Source organism: Schistosoma haematobium, chromosome 2 (genome assembly GCF_000699445.3).
Source record: "Schistosoma haematobium chromosome 2, whole genome shotgun sequence".
NCBI classification, from domain to species: domain Eukaryota; kingdom Metazoa; phylum Platyhelminthes; class Trematoda; order Strigeidida; family Schistosomatidae; genus Schistosoma; species Schistosoma haematobium.
This window is the reverse complement of record NC_067197.1, coordinates 11,256,861-11,284,206: the sequence shown is the minus strand read 5'-3', so window position 1 is coordinate 11,284,206 and position 27,346 is coordinate 11,256,861. Positions and strand designations below refer to the sequence as shown.

At 39.2% G+C, this 27,346-nt stretch overlaps 2 protein-coding genes across 4 annotated transcripts; one reads left to right on the top strand and one right to left on the bottom strand.

Annotated features, from left to right (window-relative positions):
• Nucleotides 1-66: 66 nt before the first annotated feature.
• Nucleotides 67-19,092, top strand: ADAT3_1 (adenosine deaminase, tRNA-specific 3). 3 transcript variants are annotated; one of them, XM_051214326.1, is made up of 8 exons: nt 67-170; nt 1,891-2,337; nt 6,381-6,827; nt 9,051-9,120; nt 11,118-11,320; nt 13,713-14,017; nt 16,603-16,926; nt 17,381-19,092. In XM_051214326.1, exons 3-8 carry the CDS (start codon nt 6,807-6,809, stop codon nt 17,835-17,837), a joined length of 1,380 nt encoding a protein of 459 aa, XP_051067482.1. In that variant the 5' UTR covers nt 67-170; nt 1,891-2,337; nt 6,381-6,806; the 3' UTR covers nt 17,838-19,092. The 3 variants fall into 3 exon arrangements, with proteins under 3 accessions (XP_051067482.1, XP_051067481.1, XP_051067480.1); XM_051214325.1 differs by having other exon boundaries at nt 67-2,130; nt 2,172-2,337; nt 13,713-19,092; XM_051214324.1 differs by having other exon boundaries at nt 67-2,337; nt 6,381-14,017; nt 16,603-19,092.
• Nucleotides 19,093-21,859: 2,767 nt separating this feature from the next.
• On the bottom strand, nt 21,860-25,351 carry FIB1 (fibrillarin). The gene is made up of 4 exons (XM_051214323.1): nt 25,248-25,351; nt 24,508-25,203; nt 24,217-24,475; nt 21,860-24,179 (listed from the first exon to the last, which is right to left on the bottom strand). Exons 1-4 carry the CDS (start codon nt 25,255-25,257, stop codon nt 24,149-24,151), a joined length of 996 nt encoding a protein of 331 aa, XP_051067479.1. The 5' UTR covers nt 25,258-25,351; the 3' UTR covers nt 21,860-24,148.
• Between the last annotated feature and the right edge of the window lie 1,995 nt (nt 25,352-27,346).

The following is a 27,346-nucleotide window of genomic DNA, read 5'->3' as shown; positions in this document are numbered from 1 at the left end:
TTTGAATTTGAAGTTGTTTAAATGCCACACTTTACAATCTAAACTCATGTGATTTCTTTTTACAGATTACAGGGAATCAAATAGCTCATTTTTCTACTCATCCAATTTGATACTTGAAGGACTTCAAGTCTTAGCGCATCCGAAGCTTGACGCTACCGACCCCGTTCATGGTCGTTAGATTGCTTTAATCGCAAACTTGGGTTATATCTTATTGTTGTCGATTACTTTTCTGATTAGCTGTAATTGCATTCTATTTACTTACCGGGTCGTCTCACTTTTTCTCCTGTTCTTTCATCCCTACGATTCGAAGTCTTACGCTAACTGACAAAAATGCCTTTCGAGCAAACCTTGCATTGGTAACATTGAAGCCCATTTTTGACCAGTTTGACAATAGGACTTACCACATAATCTTCAACAGTTTTATTTGTCCGCATTTAGAATAGTATGTCCTCCCTCACTCCAAAAGGATAAGGACACTGGAGCGTATCCAACTACGAGCCACGAAATCATTTCTGGGACTCGAATTCAAGCCTTATGAACAGCGCCTCTGATCACTAGACCTTTACTCATTAGAGTATAGGCGTGTTAGAGGTGACCTTCTAATGGCCTACAGTATCCTTAAAACCTCTAGACATCCTCTTAAACACAAGCTTAGCTCCAACACAAACCTAACGGGTAACACCCAGGAAATAGAAACACAACACAGCAGAACGGACTGTAGACATAACTTTTACTCCTTTAGAGTAGTCAAATGCTGGAATTCGCTGCCGACTGAGCTAGTGCAAGCGACTTCCCGGGAGTACTCTAAGAGGCAACTTGACCTATTCTTAAGGACTAGGGATAATATCTTACTATGATTTACAAATTTTTCCCCTTTTATCAAGAATATACATAGGTTCCTGCTTGGAGGTATTGATGATCCACTGCTACTAGACACGGAAGCCCGTTAAGTGAAAGCTTCTATTCCGTCCACAACCATTTGAACTATTTATAGATTCGCACACCTCCCTTTCTCATCTAATACGAGGAACCTTCAGGCTAGACACAAGCCTACCGAAGTCTGGCCGTCACATCGCAGTATGTTTTGTTCCACACATCTCGTTCTTAGTTATTGAGAATGCTTCAGTGTAACACTTGAAAACAAGAAAAGATCTAACTGACGGCCTCATAAACCTGATAATATCAGTCAGTCAGTTACAACGTAGCACCAGGCACATACATGCATTGGCCCAAATTGCCATACCTCATTAGCACCGAATTCATAGACTTAGTTACTCCAGTGGTAGCAATATATATATAAAACGATTGCATTTAGAGATATAAAATAGGGAGAAAAAATAAGTTCGTAGAAATAGAGGTATAAAGCATTTTAATCTCATGGGAAGATAAAGAGTGTAATATGGCAACAAACCACCGAATCCCCAGTACTTCTGTTTTTCCTTCCCATTTTCTGGTCGAAAACTGGTTTAGTTAATTAGAACGAAAATTTATGATAAATGTAGGGCTAGTTGCGTCACTGTATCGGTACAAAGCGTAATATAAGAGTTCGATAAAACCTGATTTTTACTATGCACATAAATTCACTTTCCTTCATAGATATATAATAATGATGACAAATATAATTTTAAAGAAACATGCTCACCGTCTTATATTTGTCATTTACTCATATCAACTCCTTCCAACTATCTTAATAAATGCATTTCACCAACATATTCAGTCACTTAATTTCCACAAGGTTGTGTTCGCATTTAGGACTAAAGGTTGACGTGATTTACTAGTCATGGAAAATTGTCTTACTTCCGTTAAGCTACAGACTAATGTTTGCAGTTTGAAAAGCTTAATCTCAGAAATAAAATGTTCTGTCAATAATCTTTATTTTCATGTTTTTAGATCTCTTCAAATAAATTTTATCGTTTGATGTAAAGTATGGATAAGTCGGTTGAACGTGCTGAAGGGGTTCTCGTTTATAACCCTAAAACTGTACCTCATGGTGCCATACAGTTAAATCCTTCTGAGGCACTTGCTCTGCGTCTTCAAATAATCAATTCATGGAACAAACCTCTAGATGTGTTACCTCTTAAGTTTGGAGGAGAAGCAGTAACAGTAGCTACCTTTTTCTCAAGTTTACTTGTAACTTATCGCTCAAGATCGTTTTTTAATATGTTCACTAGAGTTGGACTTGCTTTATCTTTGGTTCCGTGCGTATTTCTTCCTACTGGCATCGCACACCACTGTTTTACCCGTTTTGTTTCTAATCAAATTCTTGTTGGACCCTCTAATTCAATGTTATATCCTGACTGTAGTATTTGCTTACAAATACGTGAAGCTCTAATAATGGTGAGTTATCCTGTTCATAACCTTAACATAATTATTTTAGAGATATTTCTCCGTTCTTACTTAGCTACATATTTCGTGTTCATGTATTTCTTACACGTATAGTTTGTTCTGCTTCTTAGATCAAGTGCTGCCAGTAGCTTACTGTCCATATGATTCATTTTCCAAGATATTGATTCAAAATCATAAGTGTAAACACGTACCATCAAGTTTCATTGTAACAAAATTCACATTTAATGGGTTGGCTAAGCAAAGCCTGTATCTCTAGGAGATTTTACCTAGTGTTCTAATCGTTCGTGGCCCCCAAATGCCCTGGTACGGCCGAGAGTGGGAAAAGTCCGCTCTCCCTCTCGAAATGCTCTCACATGACCACGCGTATATAGCCTCTTCCAGGGAAGTCCCACTCACTGCCTTCTCTCACCACGGGGGTGTTGTTTACGAAAACGAGAGGACGAAAAGCGAATGTCCGGCGCTTTAACCGGATTCCAAACCAAACCAATGGTGCACATGGGCTCCAGTATCCTGCGGGAACAAATGGCGTATGAACCAATTGTTGGTCACCGGCTTCCATGAGACTGCATCTCCTTACGATGCTCCACTGCCTTGTGGATCAGACCTTTAGGTCAATGGCTCGGGGTGTGGCCCCCTAAGAAAACCACCTGCTTCGGTTTGGGCACCCGGACAGTATCACAGCCCTCACACATATCGAATGAGATTTGTGTGGCGCATATGTATTTGGTGCCTCCTTGTACCAATGTCTATGTGTTAAAATAAATAAATAAATAAATCGTGTCCTGTTAACCGTACCAATGAGGTGTGGTTCCTCAGAGTATAATCTTTAATCCTTTGGTTTAGTAAATTAGTTTATAGGTTGAAAAGTAATAACTTTTAAAAGCTGTCACGTTTAATTAATCCCTCTTTTAAAATATGGCAGTGAGATGCCAACTCACAGAGAAATACGTAACCATTGATAAACACAAATTTAGTACAGGTGTAACGTTTTCGAATAATTGGTCGATATAACTAAATTAGTTTACTAATTTAAAATCAATCTTCCCTTATTGCATAACAGGGTTTTTGATATGTTATGATTAATTTTCGGTTGTGAAAGTGATGGATGGAAAGCCAGTTAGTAAGTGATGAACTCTAGTACAAGGTGGTCATGTATAATTTATGGTGACTTGGCAGCTAAACCTAACTCGGTTTGATATTTGGTTGCAACGGATGCTGCAGCCACTTCGCTTACATCAATCAATTCGGGACAATGAATTAGTTGGTCAGTGAAACGTAGGATAAGATTGGTGCAAACCAAGACATGATCAGAGTCTAGGTACACACTGCAAAAATTGGCCAGTCTTGTACACAACCACGCCAGCGGCAGCCGATCTTAATGCGGTTAATCTGAGTCCAGACTTAAGTTATATAAGGAGGACACCAGGCGGTACATCGCTGATGACTACCAAAAGTCGGTTCTACCCAGAAACATGTGGTCTGCGCAAAGCTGCGGAAAACGATCGCCGTTATCCAACCTGCAACCAACGAGTATCCATTAGCCACCCAGATAACTTTCCTCTGTATCCAGACACCTGACCTTCCAATTTAGATCTCTAGCTAGCACTAAAATATATGTTGGACGCGCTTTACTGCGATCATTTAATTTGTAGCAGAATTGATACTTAGTCGCATCTGTGCTACAATCTGTCGGAGTGTAGGCAGAGATAACAAGAAATTGTTTTCACACCGATTCTGCCTCACTTTGGTGAAGCTTTCCAATGTAACAGCACATGCACGACTGTTAATGGAGATTCAGTCGGTTATTACTACCTCTACTCTGGCGCTTAGTGCGGTTCCAACACGACCACCAGCTAAACCGGATCAAGATGCCACAGGGTCTCCGGTCAAGCGCACGCAAAACAGGCTTTCCGATTCAACAGATGGAGGGTGATTTTGTGGTACCTCTTGAATACGAGTCTCGAATGGACAACAAACGTCAATATTAAGACTTTGCAAGGACATAGCCAAATCTATTTGTTGTTCAATCCGCATTAGTGTGTGAACGTTGAAAATCACTTTGACATGTAGTTTCCGAAAGGCAGTATCAGTAATCATATCCGGTGGTGGCTTTTAAACATTTGACCAGTCACAGACTTGAGTTCATTTGCACAAGACAAGTTTGGCACCATAGACGAGCCGTGAGCGAGTCAAAAACAAATAAAAGTACACAATGGAAATAAAAAGGAGTAGAAGAGGGAAGTAAAGTAAAACGAGAGCACTTGAATTAGGTGAGTAATAGATACCTTCTGAGTAGGTAGAGAAGCAGATCAAGTAAGTCGATTTCCTTATAATTACTCATTGTCATATTTGGGAGGTCCGTAGTACCCACCAACCCGGTCTAAGCACTGTTTTTCTTCTCATTTCTCTAAACAGCACCTACGCAGCGAGAAGGTGGTAAGTAGAGCTTCTCCAGTTGTGGTCATGTCAGCATTTCGAGATTGAGAGTGAACTGTTTCTTAACTGTACTAGGGCGTTTAGAGTTAAGCTTGTTAACTATTGTGTAATGTTTGCTATACGTTATTTGGATGCCTTACACTCTAACATACTCCCACGCCTGCCAAATTAATTGTCAAATTGGGATTAAAATTTCTTGTGTTGATTATTAACTTAAACATTTGAAAACGGTTTGTTAGGTATTATAATTTTCTCTTATTACAACCCAGCTATTCCTATTGCTTAGTATTCTCGGACACCAATTCACTCGACAAGTCCCCAAACCAGAATGCAATTGAATAGGGAAGAGATTATATTCCAAATAACAAGGATAGATGAAAGTAAGAAACGCAATACAAAAAACGTTAGTATATTTATAGTTTTTACATGAGAAGGTTCTAGGATGTTCTCCAAGTATCAACTAGTGGTGTTTGGATAAGAATTAGCCAATCAGTGTGCTCCAACGCAATCGTGCACGGAGCATGCTTTAATCCTTTCTATGTCCCGCTAACATTAGGCCACGAACTAATCAATCTACTCTAAACCATCAACTATTGTTCCCTTTATTTTATAACAAGCGTTATAATTGTTTTGTAATGGTCGAACTGTTATTATTATTATTTTAACACATAGATATTGGTACAAGAAGGCACCAAATACATATGCGCCACACAAATCTCATTCGATATGTGTGAGGGCTGTGATACTGCCCGGGTGCCCAAACCGAAGCAGGTGGTTTTCTTAGGGGGCCACACCCCGAGCCATTGACCTAAAGGTCTGATCCACAAGGCAGTGGAGCATCGTAAGGAGATGCAGTCTCATGGAAGCCGGTGACCAACAATTGGTTCATACGCCATTTGTTCCCGCAGGATACTGGAGCCCATGTGCACCATTGGTTTGGTTTGGAATCCGGTTAAAGCGCCAGACATTCGCTTTTCGTCCTCTCATTTTCGTAAACAACACCCCCGTGGTGAGAGAAGGCAGTGAGTGGGACTTCCCTGGAAGAGGCTATATACGCGTGGTCATGTGAGAGCATTTCGAGAGGGAGAGCGGACTTTCCCCACTCTCGGCCGTACCAGGGCATTCGGGGGCGGTCGAACTGTTGTTTAAACCATATTTTCCGGTGAATATTTAAACCAACTACATCAGACCAAAACGTGTTTGCACGACCTAGTTTCATGTGAAACTCCCATCTTTTGGTTCACATTTTGTTAGTTTCTCACTGTGCTGACGTAAAGTGTGACATAAAAGAGAAATGGATGGAATCCAATTACTCCTTAATTTGCTCCTTTTTGGAAATTGAAATAATTGGAACGAAATGTATAGTCTACTCAAAGTTATTGTTGTTGTAATGAGTGACAACACAAAACAATAGTATTTATAAACAATAATAATTTACTGTAATCATTTCACCGCGAAAAATGTTTGGCCTACGAATTACTGTTACTATTCCCAATTTCATCTGTTTTACAACGTTGTTCTCATTCTAGATTAGTGTAAAATATCCAACTTATTGTTATATGAGTTCATTGAGAGTTTGTCGCTTATTTTTTCTTCAGAATACGTGTGGATTGGTCCTACCCCTAGGCTTTGGCTTTCTCTCTTCTGCAGCCTCTGCACTTATCACACGATCTTACCCGGTACCTGACCTGCTTGATGTTAAAAGTATGTGGAGAATGTTCAAACTCTATAGTAACTCATTTCGAACTGTTGGCACCTGTTTGCTTTTGGGTCATACAATATTTGGAACAGCATTGGTATACGCTATGATGGATAGTAATCAACGTGTTCTCAGGCAGCAAAAGTTTAGTCCCAGTAGTGATTCATATAACGAATGATTCATTGCAAACTAAATCGAACTTTAGTGCTTGTTGTAAATTGGTTACAATTAAATATAGATTTACTTTACTGCACTAATCTTCTTAACTCTTAATTATATTTGAAAAAGTTATCGACCTAATTTTATTCAAACTACAGGCAGCAAAATGTCAGACGAATACACAAAGGTATTGCATTTCTTTTGCACTGACCATTTTCTAATTTTCTTAATCTCTTTTATACTGAGTACATTTTCCAATATGAGTTAACTTTATTCGAATATTTGTTATGATTAAGACAAGTTTTGCAACAAATATGTGTGGTGTTTTAAGATAACTCATAAGAAACTCAATATGATCGCATTCATATTACTTTGTTAACGCCCGGTTGTAACTAGCGCACAAATGACAAGCTTGTGTATTTTGAGATTTATTAATTGTAGTCACAATTGGACTGAAGTATGTCTGTATTCTGTTGGTCAGTGTTGTTTATTTAAAGTTCATCGAAAGTGATATTGTGGTGTGCGCTACTTACGTGGACAGATATTTGTAGTATATGACAGGTTTTTGAAGTGAAATGCATACCAGCAGAGGACTGAAATAAGGTGAAGAGGAAGGAAAACAGAGCAGTCGAAATAACAACAGAATTGGAGGAATGGACTATGTAAAGGACAACTTAAGGGAAATGTGCAATTGATGTATTTAATGTGTGATTTTCATATTTTACAAAGGCACTGTGTCCTTTTGCATAAAACAAATTGCTTTACTTTACCTGCCTTTTCGTTCATTACAGTATTACCGCCTTATTGCATAATAGTTTGCTTCAATAGTTTTTCCCCCAGTAATATTTTAAGGTTTACTTTAAATAATACTCCATGTTCATTTGCAGTTAGTCAGAATATAGTACAGACCAAATCCCACCAATGTAAATAAAAACAGTTATCGTATTGATTAACATTGACTATGATATTTGTTCATGTACTTGAATACAACATTAATCAATAATGTCAAAAACTGCTTAGTAGTGTTAATAGTATGCCGACATTTACCACAACCTTAATGTTGAAAATAAGATTATGTAAATCCTTTGTTTGTCTTCATATTGAGTAAGATTTGAATATGTCGCACCATTCCGATCAAGTAAATGCCATGTGCATACATATTTGTCCAATCTTTTCACAGAACTGTTGTTTGAATGGAAATTTAGTCTCACTAATCAACTTTTATCTGAGAAGTAAATTATTGTATCATATTTCGCGCGAATACGGCTCAAAGCTTACTACCTGTACTTGATTACTTAGTCGAATGTTTTGTAACCATCGTAAACAATTTAATTGTATATGCTGTATCTGGTTTCTACACTGATTATATTGGTTAGTCAATCATCATATCATTCTCATTGCAGAAATATTTTGAATTAACGAAGAAAGTTTACCAACAAGTCACCGTATCATGATATTTATAAGCATGAAAATCATGTTGAGTGTGTTGGGGTTTTCTATTTGCTATTTTATCGCTACATAACGCTTGAAAAGTTATTCTAACTATTTATTCATATGGATTTTAAAAGTGATTGGAACTTTTTAAAAATGATGGTTATTTTTCTGTTCAAATGGTTTTATTATCTGAATGACATGTATTAGGTCCTTACCTAGAATTTATTTTAGCTATATATATCGATCAAATGGTCATATTCAAACTAGTTTAAGAAGCCGATTCGAAATAAATAACTGATAGTTTTATCCCTGTTAATTAGATAACCAGTTAAATAATACTAGATGGTATCGAATGGCAATAAATTCCCCATCCAAAGTAATTAAACAACTGCATATAAGGCAAACATTTCACTTATCTTGGAATTTTTGTCACTCCTGGCAACTTGCTGGTTAATGAATTCTCTGAATGGATTTAGAGAGCTAGTTTAGCTTTTGTCATCTTGTGTCAGCTTTCAACAAAGTGGCGAGTACAATGCAACGGTTTGTTCTGTATTACTCTATGATATGGAAACATGGCAACTGAAAGTCAAATGCTCCTCGTTTTTGATCACAGGTGTCTTTAATGCACTGCTCGCATATTGTGGAACAAGATTGAACAATACTATAGTTAGTAGAGAGTATTAGACCAGTATAGCATCTCGTTTGTTGACGTTGTGGGTTTTCATCGACTGAGGTAGTTGGGACATGTGTTATATATGCCCAACCGCGACCCACGTTAAAATGCAAGATTAACTGGTGTAGGAGTGAGTTGGTTATGAAATGATTACGCGATAACTATAATATTTCTTGACACGTTTTCTGAAGTCTGGTTTCGCAAGTACTTTGTCAATCTGATTTACCCATGAGCCAAAAAGCGTCCGATTTCCTAAGTGTGATTTTTGGATTATGTTTCCATTGATTACTTTTTTCTCTACAGATAAATGTAAGCATTGGCGGCTGCAAAAATTGCGTGTCCTGTCTTCATCACTTACTTGAAAAGTATGCTGGTACGTTTATACATATTTTTTAATAAATCCGCAAATATAAAGCCTCTTATCCGATAAAAGATAAAGCAATAGCATTGTGGTTGAAGCACTTGGCTGTCAACCAGCAGGTCCCAGGTTTGAACACCATTACGTATATTTCAGTTGGTCAGTATAATTAGTCGCTACACAATGCGTAATTCTAAGCTGGATTCATAATCCTGTACTTAGTAAAGTTGTTATATTACCAGTTATAGAAAATACTTCCTTCAAGCTTCATTATTTTTTATTTTCGACAGAACGGGAGAATAGGCACCCTACATTTCACTGATAAGTACTTTCTTACTCTCCCAATATCACTATCAGTAAAATACATCAACGTAAAATATTGTTCATAACTGTTTTGAATTAAGCAGTTCCATTCAATGAGTTTTTACGTCATTAAAAAAGAGGAGAATAATAAATTTCGTCAACAGTTTATTTTCAAACACAAAATCATTGAAACCAACATGTAGTTTTATGATATAATTTATTTGTAAAGTCCTAATAACTAGAAAAACTACACTTTCGACGTTTCGTCATTTAGTGTAATTCACTTCTTCGAATAATAAAAATAAATAGAAGTTTGAATAGTGCAAAAGGCACAATGTAGGATATTTTCAGTCGTCGAAATTAACATAGGTCTGATCATGGTAATGTTATGTTATTCCGGTGAGATCTAGCCGTGTATATGTTAATGGGTGTGTTAAATATGATATTTGTAATGTGAAAGAAGAATAGCATCTACAACATAGCAATTTTTGTGCCTTGTTTCATTAAAGAAATTTTCTATCTTGTTTGGTCAAATGACTTGAATAGTTTTAAAATTGTAGCTGCTGGTTATTAATTTTTGAAAAGTAATGTAAAGAGTAAATATTCCTTCAATGTTCACCTTTTCTCCAAACTACGAACGTTGATAACTTACAAAGTGCTAGCTCTATCGTTTCAAATGTCGTCACGGACACCGATAATGTCTATTTCAACTACATTGTACATGGTAGCGTTCCAATCGCTTGAAGGGTTAAAGAGCGCTATCAGTACACGAAAGGCAACATACTACTATTGTGCGGTTCATGATTCGCATTTCCACAAGAATCAGAAGCCGTATATAAAACTTGTATGTTAGAGAAATGGTCGTAAAATAGTCGTCAAATCCCCACAGCCTATTCGATAGAGATGGTAAGTTGGTCAATGTTATTATATATTTTCCTGAAGGGCCCCAACAAATGCTTAATGTCTGGCCTTCGTCTATCGTAAATTTGTTGAGGGTTACTGGACTGTTGTTCGTGGGAAGGCGCATCACAATCATGAATGCAGTTCCCTAAGGTATGATAACCATTCGTGGATGCTCAGGCGCGAGTGTTCTAGAACTCTAGCTGGACTCTGGAAGATTACGCAAGTCAGGACTTTTCAAACTATGTTATGTGTTTCAGTCAGCCACAACGTAGGACCAGGCACATATATGCATCGGTCCAAGTTGCCATACCTCATTAACACAACAAGATGGACACCGGATTCATAAAAGTAGTTAATTCAGAGGTGGTAATATATAAAAGAAAGATTGCAATAAGGATATAGTACAAGAAGAAAGAATTAGTTCGTAGAAAGAAAGATATAAAGCGATTTTAATCTCTTAGTTTAAGAGAAGACAGAGAGTGTATACACCGACGCCATTGTGACCGATTCTGAGCCATGTCACCAAGAGTCTCCAACCATTGGTTACAATTGTCACGCGGACCCCAACCAAGTAGTCTGCATCTACCAACATGGCTCAGACTAGAAGTTAGTGACTTCAAGCACTGATGCCACGTTTTGGTTTGGCCGCCCCTAACCTTCTTCCAACCATCTCCAACACCGGTTAGCATGTTATGTGTTTGTGGTGCATTTTAATGATAATATCATTTACTTTTGTTCGTGTCACTTGTTAATCTGCACAGTAGAAACACAAATATAAGTGTGCATTTCTATCTAATTATTTCCAGATATAAAGGAATACATAATTAGTTCTGAGGAGAATCTCATATCAGTACATCCAGTTTATGTAAAACGAGTGACCAGCCTTTTAAAATTTGTTGGATTGGATATTAAAGATGTCGATAATCATTTATCAGTTTACAGTAAGGACAGTAAAGCCGAGTCAAACGATGACATCTACTTCTTACCGGAGTTAGATGATAACTCACAAGTTGGTTATTCGTCTAATTTTTTTGTCATTTTCACAGTTAGCTTATTAGATTGCTTTCAGTAATCGTTTTTCGTTGCTACCATCGGGTCCAAGATTAAATTACTTGACCTTTAACTACATGGTTGCAAATGTGAATCCCACTCCACTTTAATGTTCGGTTAGGTAGGTACTATCACTAGCCTTGACACAAATCTGTACGTTTGACTGATCAGTGACCAATATTATGTTTGTTTATTCCTGTAATGCTAATTAGTCAAGTTACAATGCGGCCAATAGTCGAAGTGACTCAACGTCACCTGATAACACGAAAACTGGGTCTTCGGTTTCCTTCCAACTACCTTCGACCACCTGACATTTCGCAATAACTCACTCAACGTCGAATCACTCAGACTGGTGGCTACATTGCAACTTGATTGTTATAATTCGGTCAGAGCTAAAATTCTACACAAAGGTAACATTTGTCACTACTCAGCAATCAATCAATTATAAATATCTCAGTTTTGTAGCGTGTCAATTAAAGTCCTAATAGCTCAATAGTAACGTCTCAGGCTGTAAAGCTAGGTAACATGGGTCTAAAACCCACAAGAAGCATCAGTTCCTTCACAACTGAAGGGATGCCTTGTTGACAAGTTCCAACTAATCTGGAGCACAGGTCCAGTGTTTCAAGCTGACGACCACCTGACACGAACATGTGTTTGGTAAGTAGTTCTGTATCAATTAAAAGCAACAGTGCCTGAGTTTCACAAACCATATTTTTTAAATTCACTTACCCTGCTTCTGTTCTATGTTCTCGCTACATTCAGGCTAACGAAAACTTACACAAATCGGGGTGTATTTAACCAGCCGAAAGTACTTAATTACGTCTGTTACCCCTCGTGGAGGAGCATAAGCAGCCCACCAACATCTTCCATCCGACCATGTCCTGGGCAATCCTTTCCGATTGCTGTTTGCTCTTTTGATGTCCGCTTCCAATTCCCGACACAATGCATTCCTTGGTCTTCTTTTCCTCTACCCTTCAGGATTCCACGTTAGGGATTGTCTCGTGATGCAGTCTGATGACTTCCGCATTGTATATCCTACCCGCCTCCAACGTCTTTCCTACTTTCTTCTTCAATTGGAAGCTGGTTTATTCTCCACCACATTGGGCTGCTGCTGATGGTATCCGCCCAGTGGACAGTTGTTTATAAATTCTTGTACCTTTTTGATGATGGTTGTAGTAGTTCTCTACGTTTCAGCTCCATACAGTAGAACTGTCTTGAAGTTTGCATTGAGGATTCTGACTTTGGTGTTGGCTGACAGTTGTTTTGAGTTCCATATGTTCTTCAGTTGTAGGTCTGTTCACGACCGATCATTACGGAGTCCAGCCTGTTGGTCTTGAAGTTGGGTGTCTACTGAACCTTCCATCCGGTTGAACAACACTACTGAAAACATGTCCGGGTACTTATAGTATTGTAGTGTCTCTGTATTTCCCACACTTGCTCATATCTCCCTTCTTTGGTATCCTGATTAGTTGACCTTCTCTCCAGTCTGTGGGCACTTGTTCCTCTTCCCAAATCTTCCTAAATAGAATGTGGAGCATGTTTGCAATCACTTTTATATCTGATTTCAGTGCTTCAGCTAGTATATTGTCAGGTCCTGCTGCCTTCCCACTCTTGATTTGTCTGATGGCCATGCTGATTTCTCCATTCGTTGGTGGAGTGACACCTATGAGAAAGTCTCTGTGTGCTGCTTCCATGTCCCGTGGGTTCAGTAAAGCTGGTCTTGCGGCAAGTGCGCTAATTCATATGTTTAAACAGTTTCGTTTAGACTTAAGAGAATACTTTGTTTATTTCACTGTCTTTTCAACTTGATGTGGAGTCAACATTAATCACGTATATAGGTTCCAATGATAGTTGGTTGGCACAATAATCATAACCGATCGACATTGTACTAATCTATCAACCAATAAAGAATACATTGAATAATCACGTAATGTGGGATCAAAAATAAACGATTTTGAGGAAAATTAAGTGATAACTGATTCACTGTTAATGCAAAGATTCGAAAACCTCATTTGTATTTGATTTGACACTAAAAAAGTGACCGCTTTACATTCAACGTATTGATATGTAATCCATATCATTATGAGACCGTTATTTGTCGTTAAAATTCAGTAAACTGTGGAAATAATTTACTTAATTTGTTCGAATTTTCAAGTATGATAGACAGCTGACAATTTTATGTCAATAATCTTTAATTAATGGATTCTTAGTTGGTATTTACTCCTATTTATCACCAGGTATTTTAATTTCCTTAATTATTTCACACATTTTCTTTTATCTCGTAAAAAACGACTAGTTCACATAATGCCTATGTTTCATTTGAAGTTACGTCAATTCATTTTTCATCGCAGATCGATTCTATGGCATCTAAACGCAAACGACTAGACGGTCATCTTATTATGAAACGAAACAACCACTGCATTATCGCCTCCGAATTAGTAGCAATACTTCCGCATGAAGTTGAATGTTGTCGACCACATTTAGTACCAGGTTGGTGTGTTGCAGTTCATTCAGAACATCATCTAAGTAAAATAAATCAATATTTACAATCATTTGTTCCACTCCCTGGGGAGCTCAGTCATATTAAACGAATAGACAGTTGCCGATCATATGAAAGTAAATCAACTTATGTCTTTTTGCAGATAGCCAAATCAAGGTTTGTGTTGTGAACGTTATCAGCACGTATCAAGTGCCAATTAGTATTTGTTTCTCATGTTGTAATTCACTTACTAACCACCATGTGGTCGGTTTCGGGCCCACACTTTATCGCAGCGCTAGTGGTATTACGGGCCTTCTAAATCGAAGTAAATAGAGTGGATTTGGAACCGTGAATTGATTCATACGTTTTTATTGTATGATGAAGGTATAATTTCGAAAGTGTTAGTTTCGGTATTTTAAAAAAACTAATAATGCCTAACCAATAATTGAGCAGTTGAGGTTCGATCAGGGATGAAAATAGTTCTGTGTTCCTTTCGAAAAGCTCTTATGGCTACGTTTTTATAGTCACTGCGGGAAACGTTTTGCGCACTGCATGTGTTGGTTACAGAAGTGAGAGGACAAAAAGCGGACGTCTGGTTCTTAAACTCGGTTAGTGGATAAAGGTAGTCCGTTCACGAGAGCTGTCAAACCTCCATTCCAAACCTATGGTGCACATGTCAGCTATAACCTTGATGCGATCGGACGGCTTATGAACCTATTGTTAATCACCGGCTACTATGGAATTGGATATTCTGACGTTGTTCCACTGCCCTGTGGATGGGATTCTTGAGTTAGTGGCCCCTAGGGAAACGCTATATGATACAACATGAGCTGCGAGACAGTATTGCAGCACTCTCAGAAATATGGCAATGAGTAAATATGAAGAAATCGACTTACTTGATCTGCTGCAGAAGAGAGAAAGCCAAAGCCTAGGGGTAGGACCAATCCACACGTATTCTGAAGAAAAAATAAGCGACAAACTCTCAATGAACTCATATAACAATAAGTTGGATATTTTACACTAATCTAGAATGAGAACAACGTTGTAAAACAGATGAAATTGGGAATAGTAACAGTAATTCGTAGGCCAAACATTTTTCGCGGTGAAATGATTACAGTAAATTATTATTGTTTATAAATACTATTGTTTTGTGTTGTCACTCATTACAACAACAATAACTTTGAGTAGACTATACATTTCGTTCCAATTATTTCAATTTCCAAAAAGGAGCAAATCAAGGAGTAATTGGATTCCATCCATTTCTCTTTTATGTCACACTTTACGTCAGCACAGTGAGAAACTAACAAAATGTGAACCAAAAGATGGGAGTTTCACATGAAACTAGGTCGTGCAAACACGTTTTGGTCTGATGTAGTTGGTTTAAATATTCACCGGAAAATATGGTTTAAACAACAGTTCGACCATTACAAAACAATTATAACGCTTGTTATAAAATAAAGAGAACAGTAGTTGATGGATTCATTTTTATTTCGTTGGTTCTCGTCAGTTGCTTACAACCTGTGATATTTAAAAATCATAATTACATAATGGGTTTAAATTACTTACATGAAAGAGTTTGATTGGAAGTTTTATTGAAGACATATTCGTATAGTATAGCAAGGGTGTAAATAAATTTTGTAGACTGAATATTGTAAATATATACCTTATGTAAAAGAACATTGTGACCACAGTTCAAACGGCTAGAAACAAGTAAACATTGATAGGAATAAAATGAGTAGATTTCAGTTGATAAAATAAGATTACTAATTTGGAAGATAGTTGAAATAAAACTCAATGATGTGATAAGTGCAAGAAAGAGTTTAAAGGAAAAGAAAAAATATTAAGATACAGCGAAGGAATATTAGTCACCAAGGCAAGGAAAGATTAATAACCATCTCCTTTTGAACACATAATCCAGGTTTTTGGCGTCTGATAGCAACTGCTTCAGCAAACTTTAGAAGACTGGAGTTTAGCTACTTACCAATCACCTTGAATGATTGTAGGGTATCGACCTAATGTCCTGTATCAAGATGTTTGGTGATTGCCCTATTTAGAGTCTTTCTTTCTCTTGTTCTGAGGCTTTTTGGAACATGTTCAAAAAATCAGACTGTGGCCATTTTTGCAGTGCGTACCTGGACTCTGATCATGTCTTGGTTTGCACCAATCTTATCCTACGTTTCACTGACCAACCATTTCATTGTCCTAAATTAATTGATGTAAGCAACATCCGTTGCAACCAAATATCAAACCGAGTTAGGTTTAAGGTTAGCTGTCAATCCACCAGTATATATGAGTATTATCTGCATCTGCATAACTTTGTGAAAATGGCTGCTCACTTATTTTGTGGCTTTGGGAAATGTCCGACCTATGAAGATTTTGTTCCTAGAGTCTTTTTCACAATTCGTTGCTTCATATATATATATACTCACCTTGAGCTGATTTACATATGCCAGAATGTGATCATTTGCAGTTCGTACCAACAACAGGAAGATTAGAACTCCGAGAAAATCAATTAAACGTAATGTTTGTTGTTTGATGATTTCCATATTATTCGAGATTATACTTATTTGGACTTGTGAGCTAAAATCTGGTTTACCTTAGTTGTTAATAAATTCTCTAAAGAACTAACTCTGCAGTTTGGGGTTCAATGTTTATTATTGTCTCATATTTGGTGTGGTGAACCGATAGTTTGCTATTGCTACTTTCTAGATTATAATAAAGATTCAAATATGTGTGTTTTCTTTTGCCTCCATTTGTTGCAGCTATACATGGCTAGATGCCAATGAAACTTTGAAATCTATGGTCGACTTACTACAATTGAATTCATCCAATCACCAGTTTATTAGCACATCCCCAACACCCTGCTGGATACCACTTCATGCACCAATAACTCGCAAGCATCAGCTCCTCTACTCATTTTCAAATGAATCACAAGAGAAGAGATTTTCATCGTTCAAAAATTCACTTAATGAACCAATTATTTTAGGTTGGCCATCCACTTTACGAGCCTGTCCCGAGCTTGAGGAACTAGTGAATGTTGGACGAAGCTTGTCGTTATCATGTTTCTCAGAATTAGAGCTAAAAAAGTAGGTTGTTTGGTCTTTAGAATTTATATATTGGACATCAATGTATTTATGATACTAATGGTGTACTTATGTGCTAAACGGGTTTCAAACTATATTGTTATTACTAAGTTTAGTGTTGTATGATGATGAGACGATGGAGATGTACGAATCATCACTTAGCACCTTTGGTGCCTGGGAAAGTTATGTGTTGTACAATAAAATAAGAGTCCGTTTTTCAACGGAAACTTAATGCCGAGCTCAGTATGCAACTTATGCTGAAATTTGAGTAAAACGCTAGGCGCTTACTTCGGCATCGGCAAACATGCTATGTTAATCTCTCGTTTTAGCAAAATTCGCGATATTGATTTCTCTAGTGGTGTAAAGTAGACCGAAGACTTCTCATAAGGAACTGTCTTCTACTGGTTAGTTTTCACGTTGTTATATAAAATACAAATACTTGTGTTATCTTTTTCAGGCATTCATTATGGCTCAAACGTGTTTCTACCTTGTCAAAACAAGTGCAAGAACTAAGTGATATACACCCACAATCATGTGCAGGCGTTGACGGTCCGGCTTGTGCAGTCATCATAGTTGATCCAGAATCGAATATTGCATTAGTAGAATCAACTACACCTACGATAACATCAGATATATCTTGGTTAGATCATGCAGCATTACTTGCTGTATCAGCTGTTGCTAAATTAAAACAGAATACAGGAAATCAGTACTCTGATTCTTACTTGTGTACAGGTTTTGATGCATACTTTTCACTTGAACCATGTCTGATGTGTGGTATGGCTCTGCTTCATAATCGCATTCGGCGAGTTTTCTGCTGCCAAAAGCTTGTGGGCGACGGCGCATTTAGTAATACAAGCCGTCTTCACGTTCAGGAACAATTAAACCATCGTTTCCGAGTATTTAGTCCGCCGTAAATGTCTATGGGATTTGTTTTATATCAGCATACTGACAATAAATGAAAAATAAACATCTTTTTGTCTTTTTATCAGGGAAGTGATTTCACATCATATGTTGTGGCGCTAATTATGACTAAATATATTCCGCCTCGTTAATTGTGGACTTCTACTGTATATGCTCGGGCGCATTCAGCTTACAAATCCTTACTATTTTGGCTTATTATAAATGACGATAACATCTAAATTTTATATTAAAAGATCTGTACACTATTTGTGATACTTAAGCATTTTTTTACTTCTAAGAATTTAACTACTTGAAACCAGCCATGTTAACCAAGTGAACCTTGAAAATGCGAAACTAGCTATCGATTAACATAAATTGTTTGCGACGATTTTAAATATGCCTTTAATTAAAACGAACAGATATTAAGGTTTTGTCCATTTTTCTGCAAACAGTTTGTTAAATATTATGGAATAATCTTGATTTCTTTTGTCGTAACAGTTCTTATGTCTGACTTTTGGGGATTAACTGCTACTAGGAGGTTCAATTTTCAACTAAAAGTAGCATTCATGATTAACAAAAACTCAGCAAACTAGTGTTCAGGATACGCTTCCCTTCCTTTGAATTTAAAGTGGTGACGTAAAACTGGTTTGATTTTGCGGCTAGTTTGGCAATAAGTAATTTAGTGTAGTGACAACCTCATTTTTCAGTTTCGTCAAACCCCTCTGAACATGAAGAAACCGTCAAGCGGGTTAAGCTGGGGTTAGGTGTAATGGGTTATTTAAGGATACTAGGTCGATTAACAGGGTTAAACTTTCATCGGCTGGAATGCATAGGATATACAGAACATCGCCTGCTCGACAAACAATGGTGAGCGTCATAGTGCGCCGGAGACAAGCTAATAGTCCGATCGATGGCCAATCGGGTGCATTTCTTTTTCCTTGATCTAACCTTTTGTTTTGGAATTAGATTTTCAGTCAAACTAGTAAGCATATTTGCCTGTTATATAAATTCAGTCCGATGGTCTGTGTTAGGACCTGCCATAGTAGATAATCTTCACAAAATTCAGTATTGACTTAAATCCAAATTCTTTTATCTACCTGCTACAACAAAGGAAGTTTATAAATTCAGACTAGTTTTTCTTTATCAAGAGTACTAACTTCTCGATCCTGCACGAGTCATGCTGTCTATCCATAGTAATGTTGTGCGAAACATTTACAGGATCGTGGACTAGTAAACCCGACCGTTGTTGCTACCTTGACGTGGTGGTCGGGCTTGCCTATCGTGATGAAGCAACCGAGCTATACTGGCTGGAACAACCGTTCCTCAAGGTCCTACCATGTCAGACAGGTCGGTTGAAGAGCGGTAAGACTAAAAGCAACAAACCCAAGGTCCGAAGGCGAAGTCGTACTGCTGACTGTACAGAGGTGTGACAGCAGTAAGGTGTTTCCTTCAGACAACCAGCATGACAGCGATGCTGCCTTCCCACAAGGAGGGGTGGGGTTAGAAAAGGTCGACCCTAAAAATGCACACCTCACGGATTTCCGTCTCCGGCGGTAAGGCCCTTTGAAGAACGGAGCTAACACGTCAAAAACCTCCCACGAAAAGGCCGTGCGCGACCGGCCTCAAGCAGTTGTCCCTTGGGCACTGCGGTCACGCTCTCAGGTCACTGAGACCGCCTCTAATCCAATTCCCTTTTCAGGTACCTCCAGAAGAACCCTTCCACGGTGTGGGCAACCGGGAAGTGATAATCGCCCTCATACCTCTAACAGCACCCAAGACCACTGTATTCATAATCAACCTTCCTCTTCAATTCCTATTATTCCTCCTACATCGACTTTCAACCCTAAACTTCCTCTTTCGGCTTCCTCCTCAAGTGTCACCATAGCCAACGATTCTAGTGCTCAAAACTCTGTCCCAGGTCTACTGAAACCTCGCTCCAAACTACACATTGGAGCTTTCAACGTACACACTCTATGTCAAATCGGTCAGCAGGCTTCCTTGGCTAAAACCCTAGAGTCTCTTTCCATTGATGTATGCTGTGTCTCCGAAACACGCATACAGGATTCCAGTGTGGTCATTCACTTGACCTCACCTCGGCAAAACGGAGAGCCAACGAGATACACCCTACGTGTATCTGGTGACCCGATGACCAGTTCTCGTGGACTGGCAGGTGTAGGCATAGCACTAAGCATGAGGGCGGAACAAGCACTGCCAGAGTGGATCCCCGTCAACAGTCGTCTATGTGCTGTTCGGCTAAACGGCTCCGTAAGAACTCGGAAGGATAGGGACACACGTCGTTGCCTTTTCTTCGTTTCTGCCTACGCTCCCACTGACTGCAGCTCAGATGATGTGAAAGATGAATTTTACAGAAAGCTGTCCGAACTTCTTCAGAAAGCTAAACGCTCAGACATAGTACTCGTAGGGGGTGACTTTAATGCTCAGATAGGTAGCTTAAACCAAACAGAAAGGCATTTAGGTGGATATTTTAGCATTCCGGCACAGCGAACAGATAATGGTGACCGTCTGCTGCAACTGTGCTCAGACAATCGCTTATTTTTAGCAAACACAAATTTTAAGCATAAGGAGAGACATCGTCTAACATGGCGACCCCCTACACCAAACCAACGATAGACTCAAATAGACTATATTGCCATCAGTCATCGTTGGAGAGGGTCGGTACAAGATTGTCGCTCATTCTGGAGTACCTGCTTGGACTCCGATCACGCCCTAATACGGGCACGCATCTGCTTGCGCCTCACTGGACGCAAAAAAGCCACAGTAAAAAGACCCATTAGAACCGAACTGAGTAGCGTGGAAACCAAAAGTAGGTTCCAGGAACAACTGAGGTCACGATTAGGTAGTTCTGAAGACGAGACTGACTCAGATGTTGCTTGGAAAGATATACAAGCAGCAGTGACATCTATTAGCGACTTAAACCACAGAGTTTCAAAGAACCAGTGGATTTCTTCAAAGTCTATCACACTGATGGATTCTCGCAAACTCGTCCCATCAGGTTCCGAACATGAGGAAGAGCGACAACAAATCAGATCTAGGTTAAGAAAAAGTCTAAGAAACGACCGTGAGCAGTGGTGGGCAACGAAAGCAAAAGAGATGGAAAAGGCGGCGACTATAGGGAACACAAGACAGCTTTACAGACTAATAAAAGAAACTGGAATTAATAAGTCAAGTGTAAGTGAGATTATATCGGAAAAAGACGATACACTCATCTGCTCCCAATCCAGGCGTTTAGAACGATGGGCGGAACATTTCAGAGAACAGTTCAACTGGCCTTCAGCTACTCTACAACTACCCTCCATTCCCAGACAGTGTGAATGGAACATTGAAGTAGGTCCCCCAACTCTTGCTGAAGTTCAAAAGGCTATAGTTAATCTGAAACGAGGAAGGGCAGCTGGTCCAGATGGATTGGCTCCAGAGGTCTTTAAGGATGGTGGTCCAATTTTAGCGATTAGGTTGACTAATATTTTAGCTAAAATCTGGGAGTTAGACGTTATTCCATCTGACTGGTCGCAATCACTTATCGTCCCAATATATAAGAAAGGGTCAAAATCATCTTGTGACAACCACAGATGAATTAGTTTAACTAATATAGTATCTAAAATACTAGCCTCGATAATTATCAGACGCCTAACTAAGACTCGTGAACTGCAAACACGAGAGAACCAAGCTGGCTTCAGACCTGGTCGTGGCTGCATCGACCACATATTCACCATTCGTCAGATTCTAGAACACAGGCATACTTATCGACGTCCGACAATGGTGGTCTTTCTCGACTTGAAAGCAGCATTTGACTCGGTAGACCGCGAGATTCTGTGGCAGTGTCTGTCATTGAAAGGCGTACCACAGAAGTAGATAAACCTTGTGAAGGCTCTTTACTCGAACACTACTAGTCGAGTCAGAGCTTATGGCGAACTGTCATCTGCTTTCGCAACCTCAAGTGGTGTCCGTCAAGGCTGTCCACTTTCTCCATTTTTGTTTAACTTCATCATAGATCTACTGATGGAAATAACTTTCTCGTCGACTGAGTTCTCGGGTATCGATCTCCATCTAGGAGGTCCACTTATCGACTTAGAATACGCAGATGACATAGTCCTGTTTGGTGAAGACGCTGACAAAATGCAGAGTGTTTTGATAGCACTAAGCAACAATGCCAGAATGTTTGGAATGCGCTTCTCTCCCTCTAAATGCAAGTTGTTGCTTCAGGACTGGTCTGCGTCAACACCTGAACTAACGATAGGGAGTGAAGTAGTCGAACGCGTCGACAACTTCACTTATCTTGGAAGTCTGATCAGCCCTAATGGGTTGGTGTCTGACGAAATCTGAGCACGGATTTGAAAAGCTCGTTTGGCTTTTGCCAAATTACGTCACCTATGGCGAAGGCGAGATATCCGTCTATCAATAAAAGGACGAGTATACTGCGCGGCAGTCCGTTCTGTTTTACTTTACGGCAGCGAAACATGGCCTTTAAGAGTAGAAGACACCCGTGAGCTACTAGTATTTGACCACAGATGCCTTAGAAATATTGCTGGCGTCTGTTGGGATCACCGGGTAAATAATAGTGAGGTTAGACGCAGGGTATTAGGTAATGATGGTAAATCAGTTGATGAGGTTGTGAATCTTCATCGACTAAGATGGTTGGGCCACGTGTTACGTATGCCTGAACACCGATTGCCACGACGTGCAATGCTAACCGCTGTTGGGGATGGTTGGAAGAAAGTTAGGGGCGGCCAAACCAAAACGTGGCATCAGTGTTTGAAGTCACTAACTTCTAGTCTGAGCCATGTTGGTAGATGCAGACTACTTGGTTGGGGTCCGCGTGACTTTCGTAACCAATGGCTGGAGACTCTTGGTGACATGGCTCAGAATCGATTACAATGGCGTCGGTGTATATATATGCAATCTTTCTCTTATATATTACTACCTTTGACCTAACCACTGCTATGAATCCGGTGTTCATCTTTTTGTGCTGATGCGGTATGGCAACCTGGACCGATGCTTATATGTGCCTGGTCCTACGTTGTAGCTGACTGACTGACTAGTAAACCGCTTCTCAAACAGTTACACGGTAACGAACATTAATGCACAAAACGTGTAACAAGTTCATCCAAACGATTTTGTGCTACTAATCGTGAGGGGATTAGAGAACACAACTCTCAGAAACAAAGTGCGTGGAGATCAGCCTAAACTAGTAATCAGTGTCTTAACCACTAGACGAGTGACATGCCGATACGAAAACATTTCTGAACCTATCCTACGGCAACTAATGAGTCTGCAAACTAAAGTTACGCTGCACTGCTCAAAGATAATCCTAAGCACGGTTCTCACTCCGAATTGAGGATCTTATTATTCATACTATATGGAGGGCCCAACTAGTCATACGCTTGGTATCTCTGAGCAACGTACATTTGAGATTTCAAGCCTATACAACTCATCCGGTATATTATTCAGAAACAAGTAGCGCCATGAATAACACTTGGTTGGTGGAGTCCTCATTAAGAATCGAATGGCTGTCACATTTTAACGGTTAAGACCTCTGAAGTTATCTTAACAGATCCTCAGTCTCGCTTCCTATTAAGCTTTCAAATATAATCTATTTAGCTTCAGAACAAATACCTCTCATCATGTAGCAGTGTCTAGCCTTTTTGGTCTAAGCAAAAGTACTGATATGAAAACGGCCAAAATATTACGCATCAAACGACGTTAAGACATCAAAAACCATCGTTTTCAATAGTATACTTAACACATCGCACCACATAAAGAAACTGAACAGACTGTACGACGAGATTTACACCTGAAAAATAAACGTAGCCCATGTAGAAGAGCATTGTGGTGAAAACATCAATGACCCGAGAAAGTTGAGTACTCTTCATACAGAGGTCTCCAATATACTCAGTGACACAACGGACTTTCGAAACGACTAAACAGTACAAAACTTATAGGTACTATAATTATGTTCTCCGCATTGATAATTCCAAAACTTTGCGCTAGTTTATTTTTAGTAAAACTCAAGTCACGAAGTTCCTGATATGTATGTATGTATGTATTTTGCATACTGTCACTAGGTGAAAAGTTAATGCATAATGGTAAAGAGAATAGAAAGCCACTTTGAAATTCTGCACGAATTCGTGTAAGATACGAAACTCAAAAATTCAACTGCGTAATCCTTAGTGAAGTATCATTGGGCCAACGCAGTAGTCACTGGAAAATAAGCGGTGTGAATCACTAAAACGTTTATTGCATGTGTTGTACAATCTTGAAATGTCTCAACGAAATATTTTATTTACATATACAAACCAAGTAAACGCCATTATTGCTCAGTCTTAACCTTTTTTGGTGCTCTGAAGAAAAACAATTATATGTAGAATTATAACTTACCGATACTGAGCAGTTACCATAGCGTGACCACGTTCGAATGGTTCAAGAGTAACCTGTTCACGTGGAGTGAATTGTAATTTTCGTAGTGTATCTACTTCCTTTGCAAACACAACCTCAGGAGCAGCAACCGAGTCAATACATGAGGCTTTGATGGATATAACAGCATGACCTCCGTTTTTTAAGTAGTACTCGGCGTTGACCCCCACTATTCTAGACTGATCAGGTTGAGCGACATCAGCAAATATACAATCCACCATACCTAAGACATATTAACCTTTAATATATGCATACCAACAAGCATCCTGTATTTGTGAGGATGTCTAGCATCTTCTATTATTGGAACCACATTTGTTCGATGCTTAGCGACATTCAAAAGATCACGTCCTGAACGATGCGAGAATTCTACAGCATAAACTACTCCATCTGCGCCGACTACATCAGAAACATGAGAGACAGTAGTTCCGCTGGCAGCTCCCAAATACAAAACACGACTACCTGGCTTGATATGAATCTGATCAAGTCCGTTAACTATGCCTGCTGCTAATTTCGATCGAAATGGATTCCACACTCTGTATTCAATTTTACCACCTGCGTCATCCTCTACACTGATTCGCTTTTCACCATAAACAGACTCGCCGACGACAACATTTCTCGTTACCAAGCAGTCCTCTTTGCCTTTAGCAACAAAAATACCTTCATGTCTATGGGGCTCTATCAACACTTTTTTCCCTCCTCTCATTCCTCCACGTCCACCCCTCCCTCGAGGTGTCCCCCTATTGAAACCTCCACGACCTCGACCACCAAAGTCACCTCGTCCTCTACCACGCCCACCGAAGTCACCCCCACGTCCACCTCTGAACCCGCCTCTCTCACTGAAACGTCCGCCTCTACCTCCACCTCGGCTTTCATCACCAACACTTTTCTCACCACCGAAACTATGCCTCTGACCACCTCTACCGCGTCCACCTCTAAAATTTCCGCCTGATTCTTTAATATAGGAGTGATGAATTTAACATGAAACTACAGCTTACCTGGTTTCATCGATATAAAGCACGCTGTTGTAGCGTCTCAGTTGAATTATGTCCAAGGTCGAGCACATGTTTACAAACTCCCTTAGTTGCCTTGTGGAAATCGTTGTTACGTTATTTTCAAAAAGATGTTGCTCCTCAACCAGTAATATCCACCGGTTAGTTAGACACTGTTTGATGAAATACCCTTTTTCAGTTAGGAATTAAACAGAGATTGAGGGTTCTGCGTAATTTCTAAAGACGGAGGTTGTTTACCTGTTTCAACGTCACCTCGCATTCATAAAAGTAGTTTCTATCACGTGTGTGAAATAAGGAAATCCACTTGTTCAAAATAATATGGGAATTCAGTGGTAAACTGATGAATCAGTGTTTCCGAGATTGCATACTTTTCTGTTAGAGTTACCTCTTTTTATTGTTTTACGACATACATGAAATAATACTGTTAGTTGTGCCGAAAATTCCCCATGTATTCAAAGTGTGACATCGTCCATGTCTGTAACACCAACCCAGTCAAATAGGGTGTTAGGTATGAATGAAGTGGAAGACATATTTGGGAAGTTTGCAATGTGTCGATACATTAGAAGCGTTCGATGCGTGGCGCAATGCCTTCAGGTAGTATATGTCCAGTAAAACCAACGAGGCCAGTATCAATGTTAAAAATTTATAGAACTATTTATTTTGAGGATTTATTTACTACTTCGGCTCACCCTACCTTAGTGGGCTAGTCATAACCCTAAGGTATGATCAGCCAGACGTTTAAACCCGACAAGCTTGTGATTGATAGACACTCTTCTAATATTTTTCCACGTTCAGCGGTCTCTGATCGTTTTATCTTAGTATATGGAGCCACGGGTTACAGCATAACAATAAAAATGTACACTTAGTATTTCGCTTCAGCTTATTCTACGTCGGTTCTTCTTATTTTCCAGGATAAGTGGAAAAGAAGAAAAGAGAAAATGCATGTGCATGTCAAAATACACTGGTACTTGCGTGAGGAAGCAAAGCGAGAGAAAAAGAGCTTGGTAAATATGTATATATGTGCCATGTGACAGCTCAAAACGTTTGGCGTTCAGACGTTCTTCCTAAATTTGTTTATAAAAAAATGCACGTTCGTATAGGCATTTTAGGAAAAAGACTTTTTATATAATGATGAAAAGAAACATAAATAACCGAATGACTGTATGACGCGATCCAAAGAAAACTGTCTACGATATCCAAGGTGCAGTTGTCGTTCAGGTGATCTGAATCCCCTCACCCTTCTTCTTGTTTTTGGGACGGTTTTCGAACTCTGGTCTGGAAAACAATTCAACATAACTGGTGCTTTACTCAAACAAGCAGCTTTAAGACGGTAGATTCTGATGTTACTGTTAGTTCCGTTTTTCTATGGTACAGTACATAGTATTGAAATGAAAGGCCCTGTAGAGTCACTCCTTTGTAGCTTTGGAAGTTCGGCTTATTGAGTCGTGACGTACAAACACATGAATTTTAAATCGCGAGGAAAATCCAGGAGAACCATCAGCTGGCTATGATCCAGTGGAAATAGGTTTAAATGAACGCTTCCCCTTTGAAAATCTTCTCGTGTAGGAGACAATATACACACTTATTGAAGAAGATAGAGGACCAACGAATTCTCCTATAATTCGGACTGTCGTTCCCTTAACGAGTTGTGCTGCAGCCTAATAGATGTCAGCTTTCTTTGAATTGTAAATACAGAGACGGGAGTGAAAGAGACTCAGTTTACTATGATACAGTTGCAGCTGAAAATGAAGCATTCGACCGTCGGTGAAATCACGCTACCAAAGTGTTAGCTTTTGGGTGGGAGACAGTCGTTCGGAGTCACGTGATTCCTAATAGTGCAGTATTAGTTTACTTACCTAAGCCTGTTACCCCTCGTGGAGGAGCATAAGCAGCCCACCAACATCTTCCATCCGACCATGTCCTGGGCAATCCTTTCCGATTGCTGTTTGCTCTTTTGATGTCCGCTTCCAATTCCCGACACAATGCATTCCTTGGTCTTCTTTTCCTCTACCCTTCAGGATTCCACGTTAGGGATTGTCTCGTGATGCAGTCTGATGACTTCCGCATTGTATATCCTACCCGCC